General features: G+C 42.4%; 1 protein-coding gene across 27 annotated transcripts in view; it reads right to left on the minus strand.

The window, feature by feature from the left end:
• ANK3 (ankyrin 3) overlaps positions 1 to 24,196 on the minus strand; it is a 1,924,186-nt gene that overhangs the window by 550,446 nt on the left and 1,349,544 nt on the right. For 16 of the 27 annotated variants that reach the window (XM_078642665.1, XM_078642667.1, XM_078642662.1 and 13 more), the window contains 4 exons: positions 11,205 to 11,390; positions 6,929 to 6,952; positions 4,219 to 4,317; positions 7 to 105 (listed from right to left, as the gene is read on the minus strand). In XM_078642665.1, coding sequence (XP_078498791.1) covers positions 7 to 105; positions 4,219 to 4,317; positions 6,929 to 6,952; positions 11,205 to 11,390 — 408 coding nt within the window. The remainder of the gene's footprint in view (positions 1 to 6; positions 106 to 4,218; positions 4,318 to 6,928; positions 6,953 to 11,204; positions 11,391 to 24,196) is intronic. The other 11 variants (XM_078642672.1, XM_078642674.1, XM_078642664.1 and 8 more) reach the window with 1 other exon arrangement.

Genomic DNA, 24,196 nt, shown 5'->3' on the forward strand with positions numbered 1-24,196 from the left:
ACTCACTTTTGTTCTGGCATCAATTTTGGCCCCTCTGTCCAATAGAAGCTTGACCATGTTGGCATTTCCTCGTTTTGAAGCCACGTGTAAGGGAGTGATATCATTCTGCAAATAAGAAAAAATTATCATTTTTTAACGCATAAATTATCCTGTTTTCATATAGAGCACATAATTTTTCTGTACGCAGTATTACAATGTCAAAATATGTTTATGTTGTAGACGGTGATTTGAGGCATGCCATATAAAAATATAATGTATGACAGGCACAAGATATTGCCCTGTGCCCACTGCATGGCACGCTGGGGAGCTGTACAACAGAACCATTACCTATAACAGTTGTGCATACATCAACTGTACTAGTAGCGTAAACCTATGCAGCTCTGCACACTCTTGCACAAATATAACCCTACACAGTATATTATTATACCATCCCCTAAGAATATGACCCCCGGGAATCTGGATGTCCTCGTTTCTCACACAAGAAGGGGGAAATTTAGTGTTTAGTACCTTTGTCCACAATCTTTGTCTTTAATGTAAGTAGTGTAGACACGACGGGAAACAGCCTTTACAACGAGGTTTTTACCACGTGATTTTAACACACATTTTTATGCATGCATGAGTTTACAACGGATGACTTTACCACGCATTTAAGGTAAGCTGAGGAGTGTGTGGATCCCCCCCCGATTTTTTTTTATTGTTTTTAAATGAATAAACAATGTGTGGTAATGGCATCTGTTGTAAAAACATACACATTGTAAAAAATGGGTGCTAAAAAATGGGTGGTTAAGGCTTGCGACCTACTTCCCTGCATTGTTCTGTCATGCAATCGGCACGACACGTGCACATATTCCCGACACCACTGGGAGCATAGGCTGGAATGGCAGAGATTTACTGATCTGCTCGGGGTACTGTCCGCATACAAATCAGGGCTGCCCCATTTGAATAAGCTGGTATAAAAGCCAGAGGCAAAGCGATCCTTTTAGTAATAAAACGTGGCTGTTTGTTCAGTAGTACTGTCATCTATCGCCTGTTCCTTTTCCGTTTTAGGTCTGAAGCGCCGGGACACTCCTCGGAGTAGCTGAGCGCTATATAAAACTTACCCTAACATAACATAACATAATATCAAAATACAGTCAGTCAAAAGCAGATTGTACAGAGAGTCATTTACTTAGACCATACAGTTTATAGAGCATGGTCTGGTTAATAAAATTAATACTTAATACATCATTTTTTATAATTTATCGGCTGACAAATGGATAGGTGCCATCAGAATCCATGAATACCAATAGCAACTCATTCACAAGTCTAATCCAATCCGTAAGAATATGACAAAAGAGCCCAAATTACCCACACCCAATTCCGCAAGTTCTGGCCTTAGGAGATGTTATGTACAGCAATCGCCTTAGTTTTTAATACATTCAATTTTTCTGTCGTTATAGCACAAGACAATCCCCCGTGTCTGACTGTTTCTAGAACACTCAAATGTAAAAGGTAGTGGCAGGACAGCTCTTCTCCAAAATCACCTACAAAGACGCAGACGGGAAGGGGATGATGCATACATGCAATCAAACCATTAGCTACTGGTTATCGCGGCTTAGTCTCTGTCTCAAGTCTGGCTTTCCCTTTGTCATTTCCTTGCTCTCACTTCCCTCTGCCGGTCACTGGCTTTTGAAGTTCTGTTTGCGTGTTGCCCACTTCTAGAAAGGGAGGTATGTGTATGTCTTCGGCATTAGCAGAGCTAGATGGTCTTTATAAATAACAAAGTGTGGTTTCACTTCCAAAGCATTTTCAACTAACACATCTGGATTTCGTCTTTCGCACATTGAAAACACAACTTTTGAGAAGATCCCTTTCCAACCTCTTCCTAAATCTGGTGTGCTTCCAAATGTAAACAGGTGCCTTTTTGAGCAGTCACTCGCCATGTTCCTGCCTCAAACCACAGCCAGGTTGTCGTTCTGCAAATCGGTCTGCGAGGCCACAGGCCCCAGGAATCTAATACAGCAAAAAAATGTCACTAGTCGAGTTTCTGACCAAGCAAGCACCACAATTATCGCTCTGCATGTTACTTGCCAGACCTAAACTCGCCGGATTCCATTGAAACTACAAAAGATTTCCTTAGAAAATTAAGTTGTAGAACTAGCAATCCCACACCCCTCTCCGTCAGAGGTGTAGCTATCAATGGTGCACCATCTGCAGTGGCTGTGGGGCCCAAGGGCCCAATAAACTCTTATTACTGTAGATTTATTTATTACAAACACAACAGCCATTTCCCTTGTTTTTCCCAGGGCCCACGGGAAACTTGCTAGGGCACTGCTTGCTGCCTTCTCAGTTTTAACTCTAGAGAAAGATTAATATTTCAGGAAGGAAGGAATGATCTTTGTGACTGTGGAAAACTGTCATGGAGTTACATTCAACTGCAACTCCCGAGTGGGCCTTTCTAAACATCAGAGGTGACAGAGATGAAAGGGGATTGATTATTTCATTTTCTAGATACTGCTACCCTTTTCTTATTGCTTTGATTATTTTTAAGAAAAAACATTTCTGAGTCCTGCCTGCAAATAATTTGCTTCTGAATTAATTTTGCCTATGGAAAAGGTATGCCACTTGCAAATCTTTCCACTTCAACTGCACTATTTGGCCAATAACACATCACTCCCTTCTAAAGGAGTTATTTCCAGTAAAAAAACTTCAAGTTTGAATTCAAATGTGCGATTCTACAAGTCTTTAACACGTTGATCTCTTGCCACTGTGGTGCCCACTTGACCAACTATCCAATGCTCAAATATTTTTGGAGTCCCACAGCTCTAACAGGCCACAACATCCTATTCATTAAATCTAAAGGATGATATCTGATCAATCAAGCTTAATTCAGTCTAATTATTTTTGAAAAATTTGTTCTTAATGAGTTACCTGGGGTCACCAGGTCAGCGGAGCGGCAATGTGACTGGCTTTTTAGTCATTGAAAGCAAATTATTTACTTTACAGACTTCTTCACAAATGTGTGAGTCGAAGGAATAGTAGGAAGAGTGCGTTATGTTTACCATGAGGCCATTACAGAGATTATATTAGACCATAACAACACTTCATGCACCTGATCCGGATAAAAAAAAGATCCAAATGTGAAACTGGCCACACCCAAAGGTAAACATGTGTTCAAACTTGACGCTATACAAAGCCATGGAGGAAAACTGGTAGAATATTACATTTGGATCCAAATTATGTAGGTGAATGACAAATCTTGGGATCCTTAAGAAAACATTTGTGCACAACATCAGTTCACAACCTGTTACTATGAAGCCCATTCACATTTGTTGTAAGGGGAACATGGTGAGAATGAATTCTCTAGTTTTTAAGAAGTAACGAAGGATTGTGCTGCCAGCCACATGACATGGGGACAACAAAAGTACATTTAGCTCTTTGTCTCAATGAAAGGCCTGAATCCTGAATTTTAAACATCTGTGTGGCAGATTGTTCCAGGTAGAGAGCACTGAGAGGTTAACACAGTACAGGCTTTCATCAAGGGGCAGCAAAACATTTTCTCTCATATGCCTGGGCCATCCAATTCTCTACCACCAGAAAACAGCCTCTGCTCTACCAGGTAAAACCTTAAATCCCACTAACTGTAGGCACCTAGTTAAGATCCATGACGCGGGACCTATTACTTTTTTTTTTAACAGAGTTTTATATAGCGCAAACTTGACCCGAATCGGGTATCAGAGCGCTTTACATAGCACCAGTTACATTACATGAGGACACATTCATTTTTGTTAGACACGGGGAGATTAAGAAATATAAATGTCCTCATTGATTAATTTATTCCTTGTTTGAGCGATTGATGTAACTACATAAAGGGGAGAATGTGGCAGAGTTTGTGAGTGATAAAAGACGGAATAAAAGAAATGGATCACCGCACAAGTAGAACTCCATGTTGAGAGCAAGAAATCGTTATTTGGTGATTAATATGGTTTCTTGTTAACATGGTAGGAAATCCATGTTCATCACCTAAACAAAGATATTTTGCAGGCAGAGAGTGGGATAAAAGAAATCACTTGGTTGACCCAGAACTCTCAGATGGAGAACTCCTCTACAGTCTCATAAGAAGGGCACTCAAATCAAATACTTCTCAATAAGAACAAATTTGAATACATATGATATTCCAAACATATGGATAAACATGCCCAAGTTCATCGCTTATATAATTTCATATCCGAGTCTTACCCTTGCAGTGAAGTCCACAGCAGCACCTCGATTTAACAGCAGTGTGGCCACGTTAATGTTCCCATAGTGAGCAGCTATGTGGAGCGGAGTGAACCCACTCTGAAACAGAAGATCCACAGACATGTCAATGACTTTAAACGTCAGGCGGACGCGAGATGCGCACTCTACAACACAAACAGAACTGACATAGTTAGCAAGCTTCTGCTCTAAGGCGGTGTTACATTATACTTCTCATTCGCAGAATAATCAGAAAAATGTCAGGAAATGTCTAAAGAATTTGTAAGCAGACTATGTAAAGATGTAAGATATTACTGGGAGAGCGGACAACGGGTTGCTATTAATGTGGCATCACTATGCCAGCGATTGTCACTCTGTGCAATCATAATTATTACAACATGCATTAGTTTGGCCACTTCAGCAAAACTGACAGAGATGCTGAGTGTCAAAAACACTAGACTACAGTTCAAACTGGAAACATGCTTTCAGGAAACCACCATTGAGGAGGAACACCCACTAAATATGAAAAACAAAAAAATACAGGAGTGCCCAACCGGCATGACTTCTGCAGCCCAGAGGCTGAAACACCCAAGCACCATGGGAGAACAAAAATATTGTGAGGCCAAAATATGGAGGACCAAAATATCGAGAATGTAAGTGCATATAAGTAATTTAAGTATAGATTTACTATCCTTAGCTCCGCATCTACATATATATATATATATATATATATATATATATATATATATATATATATATATATGCAAGGTACACATAAGTAGAGTTAAGTACAGGAAACCTATGCTTACCTTTATAAACTACCTAAATCCCACCAGGCAAAGGGTGCGACTACCACCCTCTCAGATGTACCCAGTGACATTGTGTGGCCACTGAGTGGCATCAGGGATCCCCATCCGGGGATTGGTGGGGTGTCAGTAAAAATTCCCCGCATGGTGCCCCTGGCCCCCCAGTCAGAGCGGTCACACACCTACTCAGGGTGTCAGCATGGGGTGTTATTAGCTCTGCCTGCGTGGGTTTCAATGCCACTAGGCTCCCATGTGCCTCAAACTTTGCAGGGGATGTTTGTGTTGCCGTTACCTCACGCAATGTAGCCACAGGCCATAGGGAGGACGCGCGGGTGGCTAAGGGTGTTTTGCATTATTTAGTGGGTGATCATCTTTAATAATGGCTTTTTTTCTCTCATTCTCATAGAACAAGAATATTCTTTGTAAGCTACTCCTTCCATTGATTTTTTAAAAAGAGGATGAAATAAGTAGTGTACACTCCTCCAAGACGCACTAACACAAAGGTAAAGGTCTGAAGCTTCACCAGCCACAGAAGTGCTTTCCAGTGATAGATGTCATAGTAGGGCACTTGGCATTAAGAGAGTACTGCACATATAACTGATGGGAAAGAATATGTTGGCAGCTTTGAGAAGTGAATTTAGGGTCTGATTAAAGCACAGTTTTTTTTATTTCAATTGATGGCAAGAACAATACGTCATCTACTTATGCAGAATACTTTTAATTGATCAGACATTATATATGCCAGACGAATGGCTGGAGTTGCTGAAACTTTAGACATGCACAATTAATTATTCTTCAGACATTCTTGTCTGAAGATGAAATGCAAGGCAGGAACCCCCTTTTGGCATCACAAAAAGTGAATGCAAATGGAAGCCGCAGCTTCAAAGCCCATTTCTAAATCACTGATGGGTTTCTTTGAAGGATACGCCACATAGCAAGAGTCTTCCATTCGCACCAGTCACACTTGCTTATATTCTGACAGATGCTCGCAGTTAGCAGAACAGCGCCTAATTAGAACGCCTCACAGCTCGCGCTCCTAAAACTTTATTTTTGCATTTACCCTGGTCTGGTGATAAAAAATGCTCACAACATGCAGCAGTTCACACTGTTCACAAACCTGAACACCTTGGGGTCACCTGTTTTTGGATGCATTAACAAATTATTCAGGATGCCTTGTAGCCATGCCAGCTTCAAGGGACCCTTTCAGGATGGGGCACAAAGACACTGTGCTGAAGTACCACTCTCAAGGTCATTTGTTTACTGTTACGCAAGAAGCCCACACAATTAGTCCTGGATGCACAGTGTGTCAGGGTTGTCTGCAGCTTTCGTCTACTAAACTTACAAAAGTATTATCTTCTATGGTGGGAAACATCCTTTACGACGCAACTTTTACCACGCAGTGCCTTTACAACGCAGGTTTTTCAACGCAAGTCATTACAACGAATTGCGCTGGGGGGTGCTCTAGGATAGGTAATAGTTTAATTTACTATCCAACACCTTCCCTACTATCCACAGGGACTGGAGTTGGAATAGTAAACTAAACTATTCACTACCAGCGCCCCCCAACGCAAGTCGTTGTAACGACTTGCGTTGAAAAACCTGCGTTGTAAAAGCATGCGTGGTAAAAGCATGCGTTGTAACAACGTACATCCTCTATGGCTCTCTTTGTCTGCAGTAAGTACTTTCTAAGAATGCTTGCTGTTACTTTTTTTTAGGTTACCCTAATTTCAGCTGCAGAAAGCCCTGGTGAAACCACTCTGGCCTGTTCTAGCACATGCTACCTGTGTATCTAAAGCAGAGGGCTATCCTAAGGACAAGGCAAAGCAGAGGAGGTGGGAAGGGAATGATGCAGCAGCACTAGGCCGTGAGAGCGTGGGGTGGCACACGGTGCAGATACAGACATATACCTCCGTCGTTCTATTCACCATCATCTAGGTTAACACATTTGGAGGCAAAAGGGGGGAAAAATGTTTGGTTAGTTCATCACTGATGGCATGGGCGCAGAAAGCTTCATGGAGATAAGTGGTACATGACATGAATGATATGGGAAAAGCAAAACAGGCACAAGAAAGAAAATATTTTGAGAGGCCTTAAAACACATTTTCCACTAAAATTCCAGTACGATACTACTGAATATGAAACATTGTGCCAGCAAAATCAAGCGTTGAGTCATGTGATTCCATACATCTACAGATGTTTACTCTTTGAACCTTGTGAGATTATGCTACAATACTCAATTAATTGAAGCTTTTTCATATTTAACAGATAAATCAAATAGAGAGCACTCTTTGGTTTTACTATTACCAAATAAAAAAGTAATAACCATTTTCAAGCCTCTAAAAGAAACCAATCTCAGATCTCCTCGAAAGGATTAAATCAACTTTGATCAAAGAGAGGCTAAATAGACATGTTAAACAGGGTTTCCAACAAACTGCTGGGACAGCCTTATGTATTTTTGTGGCAGGAGTACTTGGTTCTTGTGCATTTCCCCACGCTCAGACGCTGTTCCCAAATGTGTAACACAAGTGTCACAAGCCCCATTGGCAATTTGGTCAAACAAATACGTTTTAAAATGCAGCCCGCTCTACTATCAAAAGAAGCTTAAGCCATTCCCCAGTGGGAGCCTACATACCCAGTAGGCAATTAAAACTGCCAGCATTTAAATACAATGTACAGGGCCTGACTTAGCTTACACAAATAGAGTAACATGGATGAGCAACAAGCGTAAAGCGAGGCAGATAGTTAAAAAAATACGAGTGGTTTTAGAACTTCAAAGAGTTCAAATCATATCATATTTAAGTGGTACAATAAATGTATCATCTATCATGCTCTCACCTCTTAAAATCGTTGCAAACTGAAAAGTGGCATGATTTGCCTTGAAATCACAAAAAATGCCAAAAGTCAGGCTGTACTACTTAGGGCTAGAGTTATTCTTGACAACTGGCTAGATGTTACAGGAAACTAAAGAAAACATTGAGGTCCAGCAGAAGCGGTAGATGTATTAACTCTGGTACACTAGTCACACGAGTCCTAGCAGCAGTCCTCTCTTTCTGTCTCTGCCTCTGAGCTTAAGTAATAAACACAGAACCTATTAAAATTACATAACAAAAATATAATTTCTATTTTTTTTCCAGCAAAAGTGGTAGTCTTGTTCAATTAACCAAAATCAAATACTTTTTTCGTTACCGTTTTATGAAGACTTTGGGTCTCACTTTTATTTTACTTTGATCTGACAATTTGCAGGTCTATAATGCATGCAGAAATCAAACGAATTCAGTTTACAATGTTCACCCACTTGCTGTGTCGATCGAAAGTGCGGCGTGCGTAAGCCTCAAATTAAAACAGTATATTTATTCTGAGGATGAGGTTATTTATGTGGTATGAAATCCATAATGTTAATTTCTACAGATTTCAGATTCCACATGTAAGAAAAGCTACTGTGCGTAGCTAGCCTAGAAGCTACCAGACCAACAGTGACTTGTTAATCTGCCAGTGATACCCTCACTACGGCAGAAGCACAACAATGTTGGTCAGCTGCTCCTTCGTTGATTGGCCCTTGCTTTCCACCCACTTCCTAAGCATCAGGGGCAAAGTTTGGCACCCTGAAAGACTGTCATGGAATTATGGCTTGGAATCCACAGCCTTTGCAAATATTTAATTATTTTATTTACCGATTTTTGTATAGCATGAACTTGACCCCAAGGTAGCAGAGCGCCTTACAGATATTACTTCCACAGTCTGACGACTTCCTGAGGCCTTGGGCGGATTCCAAAAAACCTCTAAATGTCTCTGATATGTATACAGAGTGAATTGTGTTCCGACAACCCCAGGTTTGTGACAGGAACTAAAGCATCCCCACAATTATGATAATAACGCTGATGAGTTATTTTGTTAAACATTGTTCTCAGTGGAAAAAGGGGCAGATGGCTAAACAAAACTAGCATTTTATAGCCTTAGAGCCCGACCTAGCGGGCTCTACTGGCCATTGAAGGCCTGCTCTAGCATCAAACAAGGGAGGGGCCTCTAATGGCCTTTAGAGCCCGCTAGGAGGGCTTTAAGGCTGTTAGTACATTTCACCCCTAGAGGGCAGAATGTTCGAATTACTAAAAACAAAGGCCTCTCGGGCACGAAATGGGTTTAAATCTCCTTGAGCTCCCAGAGGTCTTTGTTCACAGCAGCAGCTGTGAACAAAACCAAAATTGGAATGTTACTCTGTGGGCTTCTGCCGGCCAGTAGAAGCCCGGAGCACCCCATTGCATTCAACGGAGTGCTCCACATTCCAATGTTCTCATATAGCCTTACAGCCCGCCGTAGCGGGCTATACCGACTATTAAAGGCTCGCTGCAGCAGCCTTTAACAAGTGAGCGTGACTTTAATATAGCCTTATAGCCCGCAGTGGAGGGCTTTACCGGCTATTAAAGGCCCTTTCCAGCGTTCGGCGAGGGCCTTTAACAAGGGAGAGGGACTTTAATAGCCGGTATAGCCCAGCTACGAAGGGCTATAAGGCTATTAGAACATTCTGCAACTAGAGGTCAGAATGTTCTAACAAAAAATAACAAAGCCTTAAGGGAGCATGAGGGGATTGGAATCCCCTCTGGCTCCTTGAAGCCTTTGTTCACAGCCCTCTGGCTTTGAACAAAGAAACATTGGAATGTTGGAGCTCCAGGCTTATACCAGCCATTACAAGCCCGGAGCACTCCATTGTTTTTAATGGAGCTCCCAACATTCCAATGTTCTAATAGCTGGTATAGCCCAGCTATGAGGGGCTATAAGGCTATTAGAACATTCTGCTACTAGAGGGCAGAATGTTCTAACAGGGGTTTGAAATCCCCTCGGTCTAGAGAGGCCTTTGTTCAAAAAACATTGGAATGTTGCTTTGCTGGCTTTTACCGGCCAGTAGAAGCACGGAGCACTACATTGTCTGCAAGGAAGTGCTCCACATTCCAATGTTCTAATAATGGTTTTAATACCTGCTTCCTAGTCCATTGGTGTCAGTTCACTGGGCTACATCACAACTGCTTCACATAAGACACCTGCTCACAAACTCAGGAGGCTGTGACTATCCTGCGGAGAGCGTGTTGAGAAAGCTCTGCCTAAAGACTGGCCGGCGTCCACCTGTACTTTTTCCCTATGATCAGCACCCTTCACTTCTATGTAGGCTAGGGTATTGATGTTACGCTAGAAACTATAATGCCCGCTAGAAGACTTTTATATGAAGGGTGATTAAAGGAGGTTTAAAGGTATCACACTCAACATGTATTTGTTTGACCACAATGTGACATCATTTAGGACATGTATTCCTTGCATTATGGATGACCCTACTGCTAAATGAAGTCGGGACGTTTTAAACGTGCAAAGACCATTTTATTGATAAGTTACAAAAACAACAAATGTTTCTACTTTTGAAAGTTTTATGATTTTTACCCAAACTAGTCAGCAGATTACGTTTTTTTGACTTGTAATCATGTCAAACACAGTCCTACCCTCATCACCACTTTTCAGTCGACCAAATATAGGCATGTCCCAGACAATCTGATCCCAACTGGAAGCAGGTTGTCTATATTAGGATTGAAAGTAACCTACTTTTTAATCTTGTTTGTATGTATGCAGCGTCTTTTCGCCATCACAATGATTACATCCTCAAACTGAAACAAGATCCCCTTGCTTTCAAAGTTTTAGCAAGAAAGGCGGGCTGGGCTCATTTAGGCAGCCAGAACCAACTAGTATTTTTTTCTTACCATTTTATGAAAACTGAGGGCTTTATCTTCATTTTACTTTGATTTGACTACAACGGTCTTGAACTTACCTGTTTTTGGAACGATGAAAAGCAACAAAGGGGAGGGGGATTTCAACAATTAACATCCAGAGGCAAATGGCTTCAGAGTTCATTTTTAACAGGCCTTTCTGCACAACATTCATGTTCTTCTAACGGCCAAGGAACCTCAAGAGGTCTTTTGTCAAATACAAACTTTATTTATGTAAGGCCTAATGCAACTTTTCTGTTTTTTGGCACGCTGTCAAGTTCTTTTCGTAATGACTAATTCATGCCTTCCTTTTCAACTTACCGTAACGAAATGACAGGCCGTTTAATAAGTAATGTACCTTTCAGAGGAGCATGCATGCTTGCTAAGACACAGCGGCATCCTGCCGAGCCCAGCAGCTCTGCTAAAAGACATCACCAACCTTCGACTCTACATCTGCGTTGTGGTCGTTCTGCAGAAGCAGAGCGGCGGCCTTGGTGTCGTCCTTCCGCGCGGCGATGTGCAGGGCCGGAAGCCGGACTTTTCCCTTTGTATCATTCTCCAGCAAGAGGGACACCACCTGATCATGGCCCTGCTGAAGGGCGACCGCCAGTGGTGTGAATCCATCCTGCAAAAAACACGTACAGATTTCAGGGTTAATTTCAGTGTCGGGCTCTACCCCCAAGACAAACCCAAGGTCTTCATAGATACAATGACTATGACATGAAAGCCTCTAAGGGACATCTGACGCAATGGATCAGCCTGGATGATAGTTACATGGTTCGCATCAGTGCTCAATTTGTAAAAATAAATAAGAAACCAGGGCCTATGTCAGGAGGTCACTACACCTTGCACCACTCATTGCCCCTGCCAGAACTGCCAGTGATAGTACCTACACAACTACTAACCATCGCACTCCTACGAGCGTGACAGTTCAGATTATTTCAGGCCCCAAAGAAGTAGGAATGGTTTAGGGCCTTAGCGGTAGGTATTTCTAATGTAAATTGAATTAATAAACAACTGTTATTCGTCTAATCGCTAAATTAGACAAACAGTGCCATCATGTGGCAGACTGTCACAAGTACCAGTGTTGACAATTAAATGTTGGTGCCAAGCACCACAAACCCCTAGCTGAAATTAAGCACTGGGGTCGTAGCCTACTACATACATATTTCTGTTTCAAGTTCAGGCAATATGTTTAATGTTCAGGCAATTCGATGAATTTAAATAAATCAGAAAATGCACAGTCCTGTTCAGGGTTGACCACTCTACACTGTAGATCTGATGGTCAACCACTATCCTCAAGCAGAAACTTGTTGTATCAACTCCATCGTCAACACATACAGGTCAGGCCATCATAGAGGTCCGTGTTGTTTACTGCTGTCTTCACAGGTTGAATAAGAAAATAAAGGTGCACTAAAATAACTTTTGTTCATAAGCAACATTAGTATTAATATTATTTATGAAAACTTTTAGACAAACTGTCAAAACAGGCATTAAAAATGCATACAATGAAAAATTAGGATAGTTCATGAAAGAACTCACTTTTGCGTCATGCTTTTTAAAGAATAGGGTAATTATGATTTTATTTCCTTCTAAACAGTTGAATATGGAAACTGACTGTAAAGGAAGACTCTGGGGCGCTACATGAAAGCCAAAAGAAGAATAAGTCAAGGTTACACGCAGAATTAATTAAAGTAATGATGGAACACTGAAAGAAAATTCAGGCAGCACAAGAAAGTGACAGAAAACAAAATGCTCTCGGATTTCAAGCACTGGGCAAGAGGTGGTGAGCAACCAAATCAATTTTAAAGAGAGGAAAGGGGAAATCGAAACTTGGGGAACCCTCCATGTTAGTGGTGCACTTGTGAGAGTCTTTTTGTCAACAAGCTTAGAAAGTGGGAGAACAGAGTTAACAACAAACCCAAAAGAGTTGAAGGCAAGATGTCGAGTGACCAAAGGCGAGAACTCTAATCTTGAGGACCCCAGTTGGCGGAAGCGGACTGAAGGACAAAGATGCTTTTTAAAGAGACCGTGGATGAGAGAACAGAACAAAATCATGACAGAGCAATGCAGCTATTCCGCGACAACTCAGAGGAACGGAGTAGGGTGAATGATGATAAAAAGTTAAGAGAGAGTTAAAAACAGAGATCGGGGCAGCATACATAGCTTTTAAGAAGAACTCAGTTAACCGTAGATACTAATATGCGATCTAGAGTGGCACCTTCAGTGTGACTGAGACAAGAGGGAACACTAGTGTTGAGTTTGTGATTACAAGTTAACCTTGTTTCGATTGGTCACTTTGATGACTGAAATCAACAAACAGAAACAAGAATTCAAATGAACTAGGATACCGGAGCAGGGTGTCTTTAATTGAATATGACATAAAGGGCTTGAAAAAAATACATACAGGTCATCAGAAAAACAAGATATAAAGTTTAAAAAAGATGCAGAACAGAGACAGCAATATCATGGCTGAAGTTGTTGAGGGGGCTCCTGCAGCAAAGTTGCTAAATAGATTAAGTGTGCCTTACCTCACTCCCTTAAGGAGTGTACCCTAACTGCAGGATCACACACATGCCTTTGAATGCACAGTGAGGCCCAGAGGTTTTGTGGAGCGTAGGACTTCCCTAAGGTCCTGGCAGCAGACCTTGGGTCAACAAGGGGAACAGAGGAGGAGGAGGAAGAAGTAAACTAAAGGAACTGAAGGTGAATGGCAGGCATGTGCTGGGACCTTTTAAAAGGTGGTCCTGCAGGAGAAGTGGGCATCTTGCTACTTTCTGGGGAGAGGCATGGGTTCACAAGGGCCCACAGTGGTTAGTATGTGGAGCAGATGACAATTAAGGTGCGCCGCAAAGCATTCAGAACCTCAAAAGGGAATGATGCAGTTCACACCATGAAAGCTGCAATGCTCAATTTCACTCTTTGCGAATTGTGTATAAACACTATGGCCCAGGGTGTCAAGATTGTCCCTACACTTGTAGGAACATACCCTTTTAGACTGTGTAACAAACAAGACCTTCCCGTATAAGGGTGAGGAGCTTGACCGTACAGCTGTCCAGGTTTGCAGTGTTTCTGGCGTAATGCTACCCAGGGGTGGAAGAGAAAGCTTATGCAGCTAGAAGAATGGTTTACTTGGCATTGCTGCATAGTCAGCCTGGCACTGTGCCCCATGGCATTCACTGATTGGGTGGCTGCTAGGGTTAACAGATAATGTTGAGAATCCATGGCCAGAACATTCTTCCATGCCTAAATAAAAGTGATCTGTGAATGTTATGAAATTGTATTTTCACTCCTGATGAGAATTGGTACTGCTTGGCGAGTGGGTCGATTATCATTTTACCCTAAGTGGAGGCAAGTAGCTGAAGGGATGTGGCGAGCAGAGCTGAGGAGTTGTGTAGTGAATGTGGTCACACGGACTATGAGAACATGGGCATATTTAGGGATAACCTTTCTTCACATTTACAAAGTAGTCTTTGGAGAGAGATGTGAAAGTTATGTACAGGTGAGTTAACAAACCCCAACATGCTTCTTGGTACATTTCGGTACCGAGATCCAACCTTTGTGGTCAAGAATAGTGAGAACGTGAAGACTGAGGCCACTATTTGCATATTCCCGGATAAGCCTGTGTCGAAGGAAGCCACATTTGTTCACAAAGCATTCTGCTCTAGCAGGTGCAGCCAGCTCCATGTGATCCCCCATGATGAAACAAGGTGAACACTACCGGAGATGCCCACAGATCCCACTCAGATATGGGAAAGTTATGTTATTTTAACTACTGCTTCTCTAGCGCATAATAACCATCAGGTCTCTTAGCGCTTTGAGAGAGGGGTCTACTACCCAAAAGCAACTGCAGTTCCCAAGAGCATGCGTAACTGATGATTTAGCTGGAATCTAGCGCCTCCCTGAACAGGTGCGTTTTAAGGCGTTTCCTGAAAGAGAGGAGAGTGCATTCCTTACGGAGGACATCGGGTAGTTTATTCCAGAGCTGCGGGAGCAGGACAGAGAGGGCTCTGCCTCCCTTGGATTTTGTATTAAACCGGGGAACTGCCAGCCGGCAGCTCTCGGCAGACCGGAGTTTACGGCCTGGCACATAGTTTTAGAGGCGCTCTTAATGTAGGTCGGGCCGGGCCGTAGATTGCTTTGTGAGCAATACAAAGGCCCTTGAATTTGGCCCTCTTCTTGATGAGGAGCCAATGAAGCTTGCACAAGAGAGGGGTCGCATGTGCCCTTCTGGGGAGCCTGAAGATCAGCCTAGCTGCATCATTCATGGTCACCTGTAATGTGTTGGTTTGTTTTTCCGGTAAACCGATATATAGGGTGTTCCCGTAATCTAATCTGAACAGGATGGTGGCTGATACTATCATCTGTAGGGCTGCCGTCGAGAGGAGAGGGGCAAGTCTCCGCATCTGTCTCAGCAGACCAGTGCATGTACCAGTCACAGATGCAACTTGGTTGGACATAGAGAGGTCCACATCTATCTTGATGCCCAAGCTTTTTACAATCATGACCGGCGTAGATTGCTGTTTTTAATCCTGGGATAGGAAGATTGTAATTAAACACATCTAGTAACATTAGTACTATATTCTATTACACATTTTTACCTAGATTGACCCAAGTGGGTTAATTATTTCACCGCCCAACAGAAGCTTAAAAAAAAAAAGTAAAAAAAAATTTATAGATGCTTGCCAGGAATATGGCTAGGAGCGAACTTGATGATCAGGCAAACAAACCACATAAACGTGGGTGAGAGTCCAGCATAAGGGGCTAGGAATTACAAACATGGGCACTATAAAATACGTCTAACAAACGTAATCAAGGTGCTCTAAGTATACACTTAATGTAAAAATAAAGCCAGCATCCGTCTAAAAACACCACAATCTCTAAATGCGCCTGAATCTTATCATTTATTATTCTCATTTAGATGGATTTCATCTATAATCGGCATTCCCCTTGTGGATATTCAAATAAGCAGATAAATCAGATTGCCACAGCCCTCTAGTGTCGAGTTCTGCAGATATATATTTGCCAAAGCAAATGTTCTAATCATGGATAGTAAAAACACTTAAAAGTATTGTCCCTGATTCAACGGTTTGCATCTCATTGACTGCAGTTAAATATGCTCTCGCTTTAATAGGCTACTGATTTAGAGACGCGGTTTTAACACAAGTTTAGCGACAAATTTATATTGCTACACCTTTTTTCAGTAAGAAGCACACAACAAAGTAGCTGAGGGCACTTCTCTCTGAAGGGCTCTTGCAGCTGTTACGTGTTGGACCTTTGATAAATGATAGGCAGTAGGCACCCGCGCGACAATTACATGATGCTACAATAATTTGATGATATTTTACGAATATGTTTACGGCGAATAACGTGCACAATTTGCATCTCCCTGAAGAGAACGCACCATTAACCGGCAAGAAATACAATTTCTTTATAAAAAATAAAAAAAAAATCGATGCCAGAAATGTGCATAATCCGATCTTTACAAGGTAAACAAACAGCATTCTGGCATCTGGCCTGCAGAGGGCGCTATGGCATATGAAAACGAAGTGTACTGCAGGGCACTGTGTTGGCAGTGATCAAAAGCGAAAGTGGAGCAGCTGAGCAATGTCCTCGAGCTATGCAGATGTAGAACACATATGAATTACGTTGCTCTTTGCATCGCGGGGCTCAACGGTTAAGGGACCCAGGCGCCCATGTTTTGATTTTCTTTGGACCGTGGGGTTCAATAGCAAGACGTGGTAATCAGTGCCATTTGTTTGCCACATTACCTCCCTACCCCTTCATTCTTCCTATCTCTGTTCCCTCTACCTCACTCTCTCACTACCATACACCGCTCTCACTATCTCGTTTTCTTTAACATTTACTCAATCATTACCTCCTCTCTTTTTCTTCCTCCCCGTTTCAACTCACCCTCTGTACCATTTTATTTCGATCTACCTTTCACTTTATACATCTCTTTACCTCACCTTTATCTCCACCTTACAACTCTCTCTACTTCATGCGCTTCTCTATTACTCCATCTCTGTATCAACCTAAACTGTCCATCTCTTCCTCATCTGTCTTTCTACTTCACCTCTATTCTCTCAACACCTCCTCATCTGCCTATCCTTCACCCACACTCAATTTCACTCTGCCTCATCATTCTGACCTGTTTATAGAACTCTCCTCATTTAGCCCGCTTCTCTACCTCACCACTTTATCTCTACCTTGTATTTCTCTATACTTCTCTCACTACTGTTTACCTCTCTCCGCATCTATCTCACTATAACTTACCCATCTTTTTAACATACCTCATTCATTTTTACTTTTTGTAGGTTTTTTTAGAGTGCGACCCTGACCCTAGGGCATTAGACAGCTTTGCAATAGAACCAGATGTTATACTATTTTGTATTATTAATTTAAGTGATTTGTCCAGAATCACAGGGTGTTGCGTCGAGTCCAGGACTCAAACCAGCTTCTCCAGTTCCAATATCGGTGGCTCTAGCTGCTAGGCTGAATCACCTCCCTCATCCCTTCATTACATGACCAATCAGTGCAACCCATCGCCGCTCACTCTGTCTACATTTCATATTCTCTAACTCTCTCTGCCTCACTCTGAAACCTTCCATACTGTAACGTCCTTAGCCCGGTAGCAAGTAAATGTACAACTCAACACACACGGAACTCGGTATTACACGTCTTTATTTCTCAGAGTCTAACTGGTAGCTGGACATATTGAGTCAAGAATTTTATTAACCACACCTAATCACTTACGTCACTAAACTAGGGAGCCCTTGAGGGACCATAGAGTTCCCATGCTCTACACTCCACATACCTCTACTTCCCTATGGCAGGGAAGAGAAGCAAGAAGAATATCAGATATCACTCTTGGTGTGCCCCTGTTTCTAAATGTTTAGCATATGGTCAACATATAGCATATATTTCAGTATTGTTTGGTTTCATGAGGGCTTGAATTAGCTGAAAATTGATAATAACTTCCGAATAGGAGGCCCAAAATATGTGTACCTTAGGACCCCAAAAATCCTTAAGATACCACTGTTTATAGCAAACTTGATATTTAAGAGTCAAGCCAAAAAAACACTTGTGAGGTGCACAGTAGCGTCAGCAACATAAAATACAAGTCTAAAAACATTGATGGTTTTGATATGGAGCTTTTGAACATTTATTTGCATAGTGTTACCTTTTAGATGGTGTTAAGTATATGCTAAATTTTCACAAGCAGACTGTGAATTCATCAAAATTTGCAGAAAAGTTAACTGTTGTGCCTTACCAAATGTAGCCGAGTTGTCATTCGTGAATAACTTTATTAACTTCTTAGTTGCTGGATATTAAATATGTACATATGTCCAATAGTATGATTTTCCTAAAATGCCATCCTCTTCAGCTACTACACCAGCCTGTTCTGGTCATACACCAGCCCCACCTGGAGCAGCCTGCCTGCTGCTCAGCCCATCTCCAATTGTCACCACTCATCCACACAGGCACCCAAGCATTCCACACATCACAGTCACTCCAACATTCCAATACCAACTCTCATTCTGGCTGAGCAGCTAGGAGACAGCTAGGCTGTGAAGCATACATAAATACAATCAGGATATAACTGTAACGTATGATAATCGGGCTACTTCCCACCCATTTCTTCCAGGTCTAATGTAGCATCTTTGGTTTCAGGTCGGGGACATGATCGTGGGAGGTGTTTGTACATAGTTGGTAGTTTCTTACCGATAAGAACTCAACCTGTGAAAAATATATCTTCTACCCAGTGGATGAGGAAGATATTGACAAAGAAAACCCAGTCCATCACAATACATGGAAGCTAACTGAAGGACAATTCCAGAACATCAGAAGATCTCAAAAGTAGGCACCCTTGCAAGTACAAAGGCCTTAAGAAGGCCCATCACCTCTGGATTATGTGTTCACTGCTTTCCTGTTCTGATCATAAGCTCTACACTGGATAAAACATTATCCAGAATGCTCTGGATGGATTCGAACCGGGGTGTGTAAAAAAACACGTGACGTCTGAGCCGCTGACTCTTCAAGGATGCCAAGAGCCACAGAGGTTTGCATACACCAGAAAGCACAGCTCAATCTAAGACTTCCGGGGCAGGGTACTCCAAAAGGAAGGGCCGAAACCCGCCGCCTTCCATATCCCGAAAACGCTTCTGGTTGCTGGATCGCTATCGGTGTGCTGTTGAAGCCGTACAGGTAAGTAACCTACCCACCTACGTCTTTGTATCATTTCATTGCCCAGCAGACTGTAACATGCGCTGCCCTTTAGTTGTTAGTCTATGCATTGGCTTTGCTGGCAATAATATAGATGAGGATGGTCAGAATGCTTAATATTTCGACGATTTTTAAATATAATGTAGCACTATCAGTTTCGGCATCTGTCACGTGTAATATATGTATTTATACTATGCCCGCGGCACTATGCTTGTCTGGCATGCGCTACGAGGAAGATTTGCTTTCGTACGCTGACAAAATACATGCCGATGTGGTTCTATCCCTGGCAGGTGTTACACGGTGTAACAAATGTGACCTGTTTAGCATTTTGCCTATAAATCACGTTAGACGTCCTGAATAGTGACATGGTTGTAGACAGACTGAAACTGCATAGCGCGAGTTTTCCAAGCGCTCCTATATAGACTAGATAAAAGAGTTAATACTCCTCTTTTGGCCACAATAGCAGGAATGATCCCCGTAATTAGACCTCTTCACAGAGATCTGATACTGCCCATATTGTCTCCAACCTATGCAGTAGTGACCACGAGATCACCGTTTGGAGTGTTACTCGAGGTTCGCGGGTTTCCACGTTGGTTGGATTTAATATGACTTATTAGTCTTGCTCAAGTCTTGTCAATCAATTGACTGTTTTTATAATTTACAAAAGAATCCTTCAGTCATTTTTTGGTTTGCTCCTAGTAATACGGATAACCTTCTACTTGAAGAGCCTTCTACCTGAAGAGATTTCCCTCATTGTTGCTGGATCGCTGGCCCGAATCAATTAATACTGCCTTCAAGAATTCTGTAGGTACGATGTCTCCTGACATGGTTATAAGTCAGCTGACACTTACACGACGCAGTTTATATAATATCTTGCCTTTCATCTGACAGATTGCTGCAGTTACATATCTCCACCCATAAGCCATACGAATCTAGAAATTCCGCTTCCATCGCAATTCTCCAAGTAAGTTCGTGCCTATTCTAATGGCATAAAGGGCTTTGGTGGTGACTCACTTGTTTGTTGTTTGATGTACAATTGGTTTTTACATCTTTAAAGATTGATGTAATATTTTGAAGAATGTCAAGTAACACTACTTTAGTGTTACGCACACGGTTATACTTGGTGAAATATTTTTAATATGATGTTTTAGTTGTCATCATGTGTAGTTGATAAAAGGACTTATCGATAATATAATTATATTGTATCTACACAGGGGGCTTCCTCTGCAATACACAATTGTCCTGATGATGGCCTTATAGACAACTGCAACAAAGACCGAAACGTCGACCTCTTCATCATCTCCCAATAAATTTATGTTCTTAAGAGCAACTTTTGTTCATCATTGGTTTTAGTTGCTTTTTTGCATTTATAGGAGCTGATGTTTTGTCATGAACTGATTTGCTGATTTGTTCTATACATCTGTTCATTACACCTTGCTTATGATTAACTACTTGAAGTTTCCCCTTGAATTTATTTCTGATATAAAAAATATAATATATTTTCATACAAATAGGATCTCCCGTATGCTTTTTCTCTTTGTGATTATTCTCTTTGTGATTTTTCTCTTTGTGATTAATATCAATACATATCACTGTTGTCCTATGGACACATTTGAGTTAGATTGTTTATAACAAACTCAATGACTTACGCTAGCAAATAAACTGAACCAGTTAACAAACAAAATCCCTTGTAGACAACCCTCACCCTGTACTGTATGCTGCCCAAGCCTACAAGGGTTTATTGGGTTACCCAAATTCTCTAATACCTTTCTTAAAGTAGCACCTTCATAATTGTGACTTAAATCTGACTTTACTATTAAAGAGAGTTTTAATTCCCAACCACAGACATCAAACTTGACCTGTCTACTTGCTCTCAAGTTATCACTTACTTAATGTGGCACGGTAACACAATGTTATCACATGGGAGATATCGGTCTTGCAGTAGTGAAAAATGAAATTAGGAGTTTTACACTACCAGGACATGTAAAACTTGATAAGTACATGTCCGAATTTTTTAATACACTGCACCCTGCCCTGTGGCTGTTCAGGGTCTATATTAGGGGTGACTTAACTGTATTAACCCCTTCAGTGCTAGCCACGTTCAGCGGACGTCGCGTGCACTACCTCGGTAGTGCTGCGCACGTCCGCTGAACGTTCCAGCCCCGCCCGCGCAATAGAATGTTCCGCACCAGCACGAACGTTCAGCGCAGCGGAGGGATTAAGAAGGAAGGTTTGGCCTGAGAAAAGTTTTATTTGCCAGGTGGAAATGGTCATTTAAAACTGAGCAGACAGGCTGCAGTGGCAGGCCTGAGACATGCTTAAAGGGATGCTTAAGTGAATGGCACAATCAGTGATGCAGGCCCCCTAGTAGAATTTAATTTACAGCCCTGGGTACGCGTAGCATCACTTTACTAGGGACTTAACAAGTGAATGAGATGTGCCAGTTTGATATAAGCCAATGTTACCATGTTTAAAGGCGATAGCACAAGCACTGTAGCACTTGCTAGCAGTGGTAAAGTGTCCAGGGTCCATAGGACAATTAAGTCAGCAAAAACAAGAGGCTGGAAGAGAAAATGTTGGGGAGAAACAATGCCAAGGATGTCAGGTACAATAATCCAACAATGTATTTTTAATTGTGAGATCCTCTGTGTGCCGACTGATAAGGGGTGATCACTGAGCACCACTACCTTCTTACAGACTGGATTTCCTTGTTGGTGGAGAGGTTGTGGAAATATAGGCCCCCGCCTCACCCTTTCAGAATTTCAAAAAAGAGCTTGCAGAATCCTGAAAGGCAGCAGTGGAGGGTTTTGAACTGAGGCTTTGATAGTTTTAGTGACACCTCTTCTAAATATTCTTGTCCATCAATGAAATAGATTAATCTGAAGGTTGGAAACCTGATGACGACAACCATCCAAAAAGGGCACTAGGCAGACCTACAAATGGAACTTGATGGTACCTGTCTTACACTTGTTTAGATCCTCCTTTGAGCCTGAGAGAAGGGCTGTTGCTGATAATGAGACGTAGAGGACCTTGTCCAGAGAATTCTCATCAGATGAAAATGACTCGAGAAAACCTCTTCCTGTTTGTGATGATTTCGCTTGACTAATCCCTGGTTGCACTGTAGACTACATTAACCAAGTTGTTCCAATGCAAACTCTTTCCCTTCTCAAATAAACACAGAAATTCGGCTGTTGTCTTAGTCCCCTAACTTTGTCTTGGATATATATCAGACTACAGATACTGTCACACTGTGACAGCACAGCTGTGGCCAGGGCCGTGGCATCCAGTTAGTGGCATCCAGAACAACAATTTTTTTGTTGGTACCCAGCCCCAACAAACCTCCTTCTTCACAGATAACCTCACTACAACAATCAACTGGTGCCCCTAAGCCCGATTTTGTGCAGTTAATGTCAAAACTACCCAATTCCTTGGTAAGCGGCGGCTCTTTGCAAGATTAGGGTTGTGGCAGGTTGTTATTTTTTGATTTCCCTTGCCATTTGTTAGTGCCCCTCCTTATTGACATTTCATTTCATTCTCCTTAGTTTCCTATGATCGATTTATCACCACCTGTCTCAGGAATTCTTCACCCCAAATGATAATGATGTTGGTCAGTCCAATTTTTGATGCACTTATCTCTCGCTATAAACTATTAAGCAGTTTTCTCACACCTTGCTAAAAATCACTTAGTTTACACATCCGTCACCAGAAAAACAATTTTTTCAGCATGCTCCGTGTGGCACTGTGTCAATAGTATGATGCACAACACTAAACCACATACATGCATGAGATGAGAGGGCACCATCTTCCAAATTGGCTAGTTTTATTATTAAAAATCTTTTGTATTCCCGTTTCTCCCAAGTCTTTCCACCCTCCTTTTTAGGTCTCGGCTAGAAAAGCGCGAGGCGCGTTCTCGCCAGAGAACTATAGTGATCAGTTCAGCCGCCGAGACCTGACAAGGATTGGAGACAGGAGCTGGCCACGCGCACCACGCGCAGCATTCAAACAGCATGGCAGAGTGGGATTACGACGCGCGCTTTAGGATTTGGTCACGCGCGTCGCGCGTGAGCTTCTTAAGTTTTGTTTTCTTTTCCACCGCGGAAACCCGGGGAGTTGGGGACGAGCGTCGGCGCCCGCGGAGGAACCACGACGAACTACTGGCAACTTGAAGAAAGAGGGGCATGTTGGTGTGAGAGGCAGGACATACCGATGAGACAGGGAGGTAACGTGCATTCGAGGAGTGGCGTTCGGGGGCAGTCCAGGCTCCTGTAACCTCTGCTGCCCCTTATCCCTGCATTACCCAAGCCCAGCCTCGCCTCCTCCGCCAGCTTTACGGCCGGTCGCAGCGCTTCACAGCACTTTATTTGCCAATGTTTTTACTTTCCGAGCACGGCCGGTCGAGGGGTTTAACAGCACTTTATTATGTAATAATGTTTTTTACTTAGAGGAGTCGAGCGAAATGCTGTGCATGGGCGTCCTGCTGTGCTATTTCTTTTCAATCTCCTACTACTTGGGCCGTCTCCTCAGCGTCGCTCCGTGCCCCAGATGCACGAAAAGCCTCTTGTGTGCCTGTGCAAGTAGCCGCTCCTCCTCACACTTTTCCGGTTACTGCTGCTGCACTTTAACTCCAGGGAGCTCGTCAGCGGCAGGCTGCCGACCCTCGCTGCCCCCCTGCCACCCCGCAGCCGGGGTCTTTAATGGTGCACCCATGTATGCCCCTGACAGAGGCTAACTGAGGGCACCTTGGCCCCACTACTGCAGCGGTTCCAATTCCTTGAAAGCGTTTGCCTCGAGGTAAATTGCAAACGTGAAGCACTCTTCAAAATTTCACCACGCAGCACCTCTTTATTTGCAGTCTGCACCCATTATTGTGTGCCACTGTGCTTGTGCAAATTAACAAAGCAGTGCTTTCTTTTAGGTACATTCCAATTTTGAAACGCAACAGGCACTTTATTTTCAGGCCACATTTATGGGTGCTTTTTGTTGTACATGTTTTGTGTTTAGCGAACTATTCATGTATTTATAGCATGTAACATTTATTGCTCAATGTTCTCATTTTTGTACTAGGATGAGGGGGAAACGACTTAATTGGCGTTAGTTCTACCCCGATGCGGTGCGGCAGGGCTGTTTCAGCTGCCTCCCTACTGCTGCTCATTCCTCCTCATCTGTGCTTTTATGGCTGTCTCGCCAGTGTGCATCTCTGCTCCA

The sequence above is a fragment of the Lissotriton helveticus genome, chromosome 5_1 (assembly GCF_964261635.1).
Source record: "Lissotriton helveticus chromosome 5_1, aLisHel1.1, whole genome shotgun sequence".
Lineage (NCBI taxonomy): Eukaryota > Metazoa > Chordata > Amphibia > Caudata > Salamandridae > Lissotriton > Lissotriton helveticus.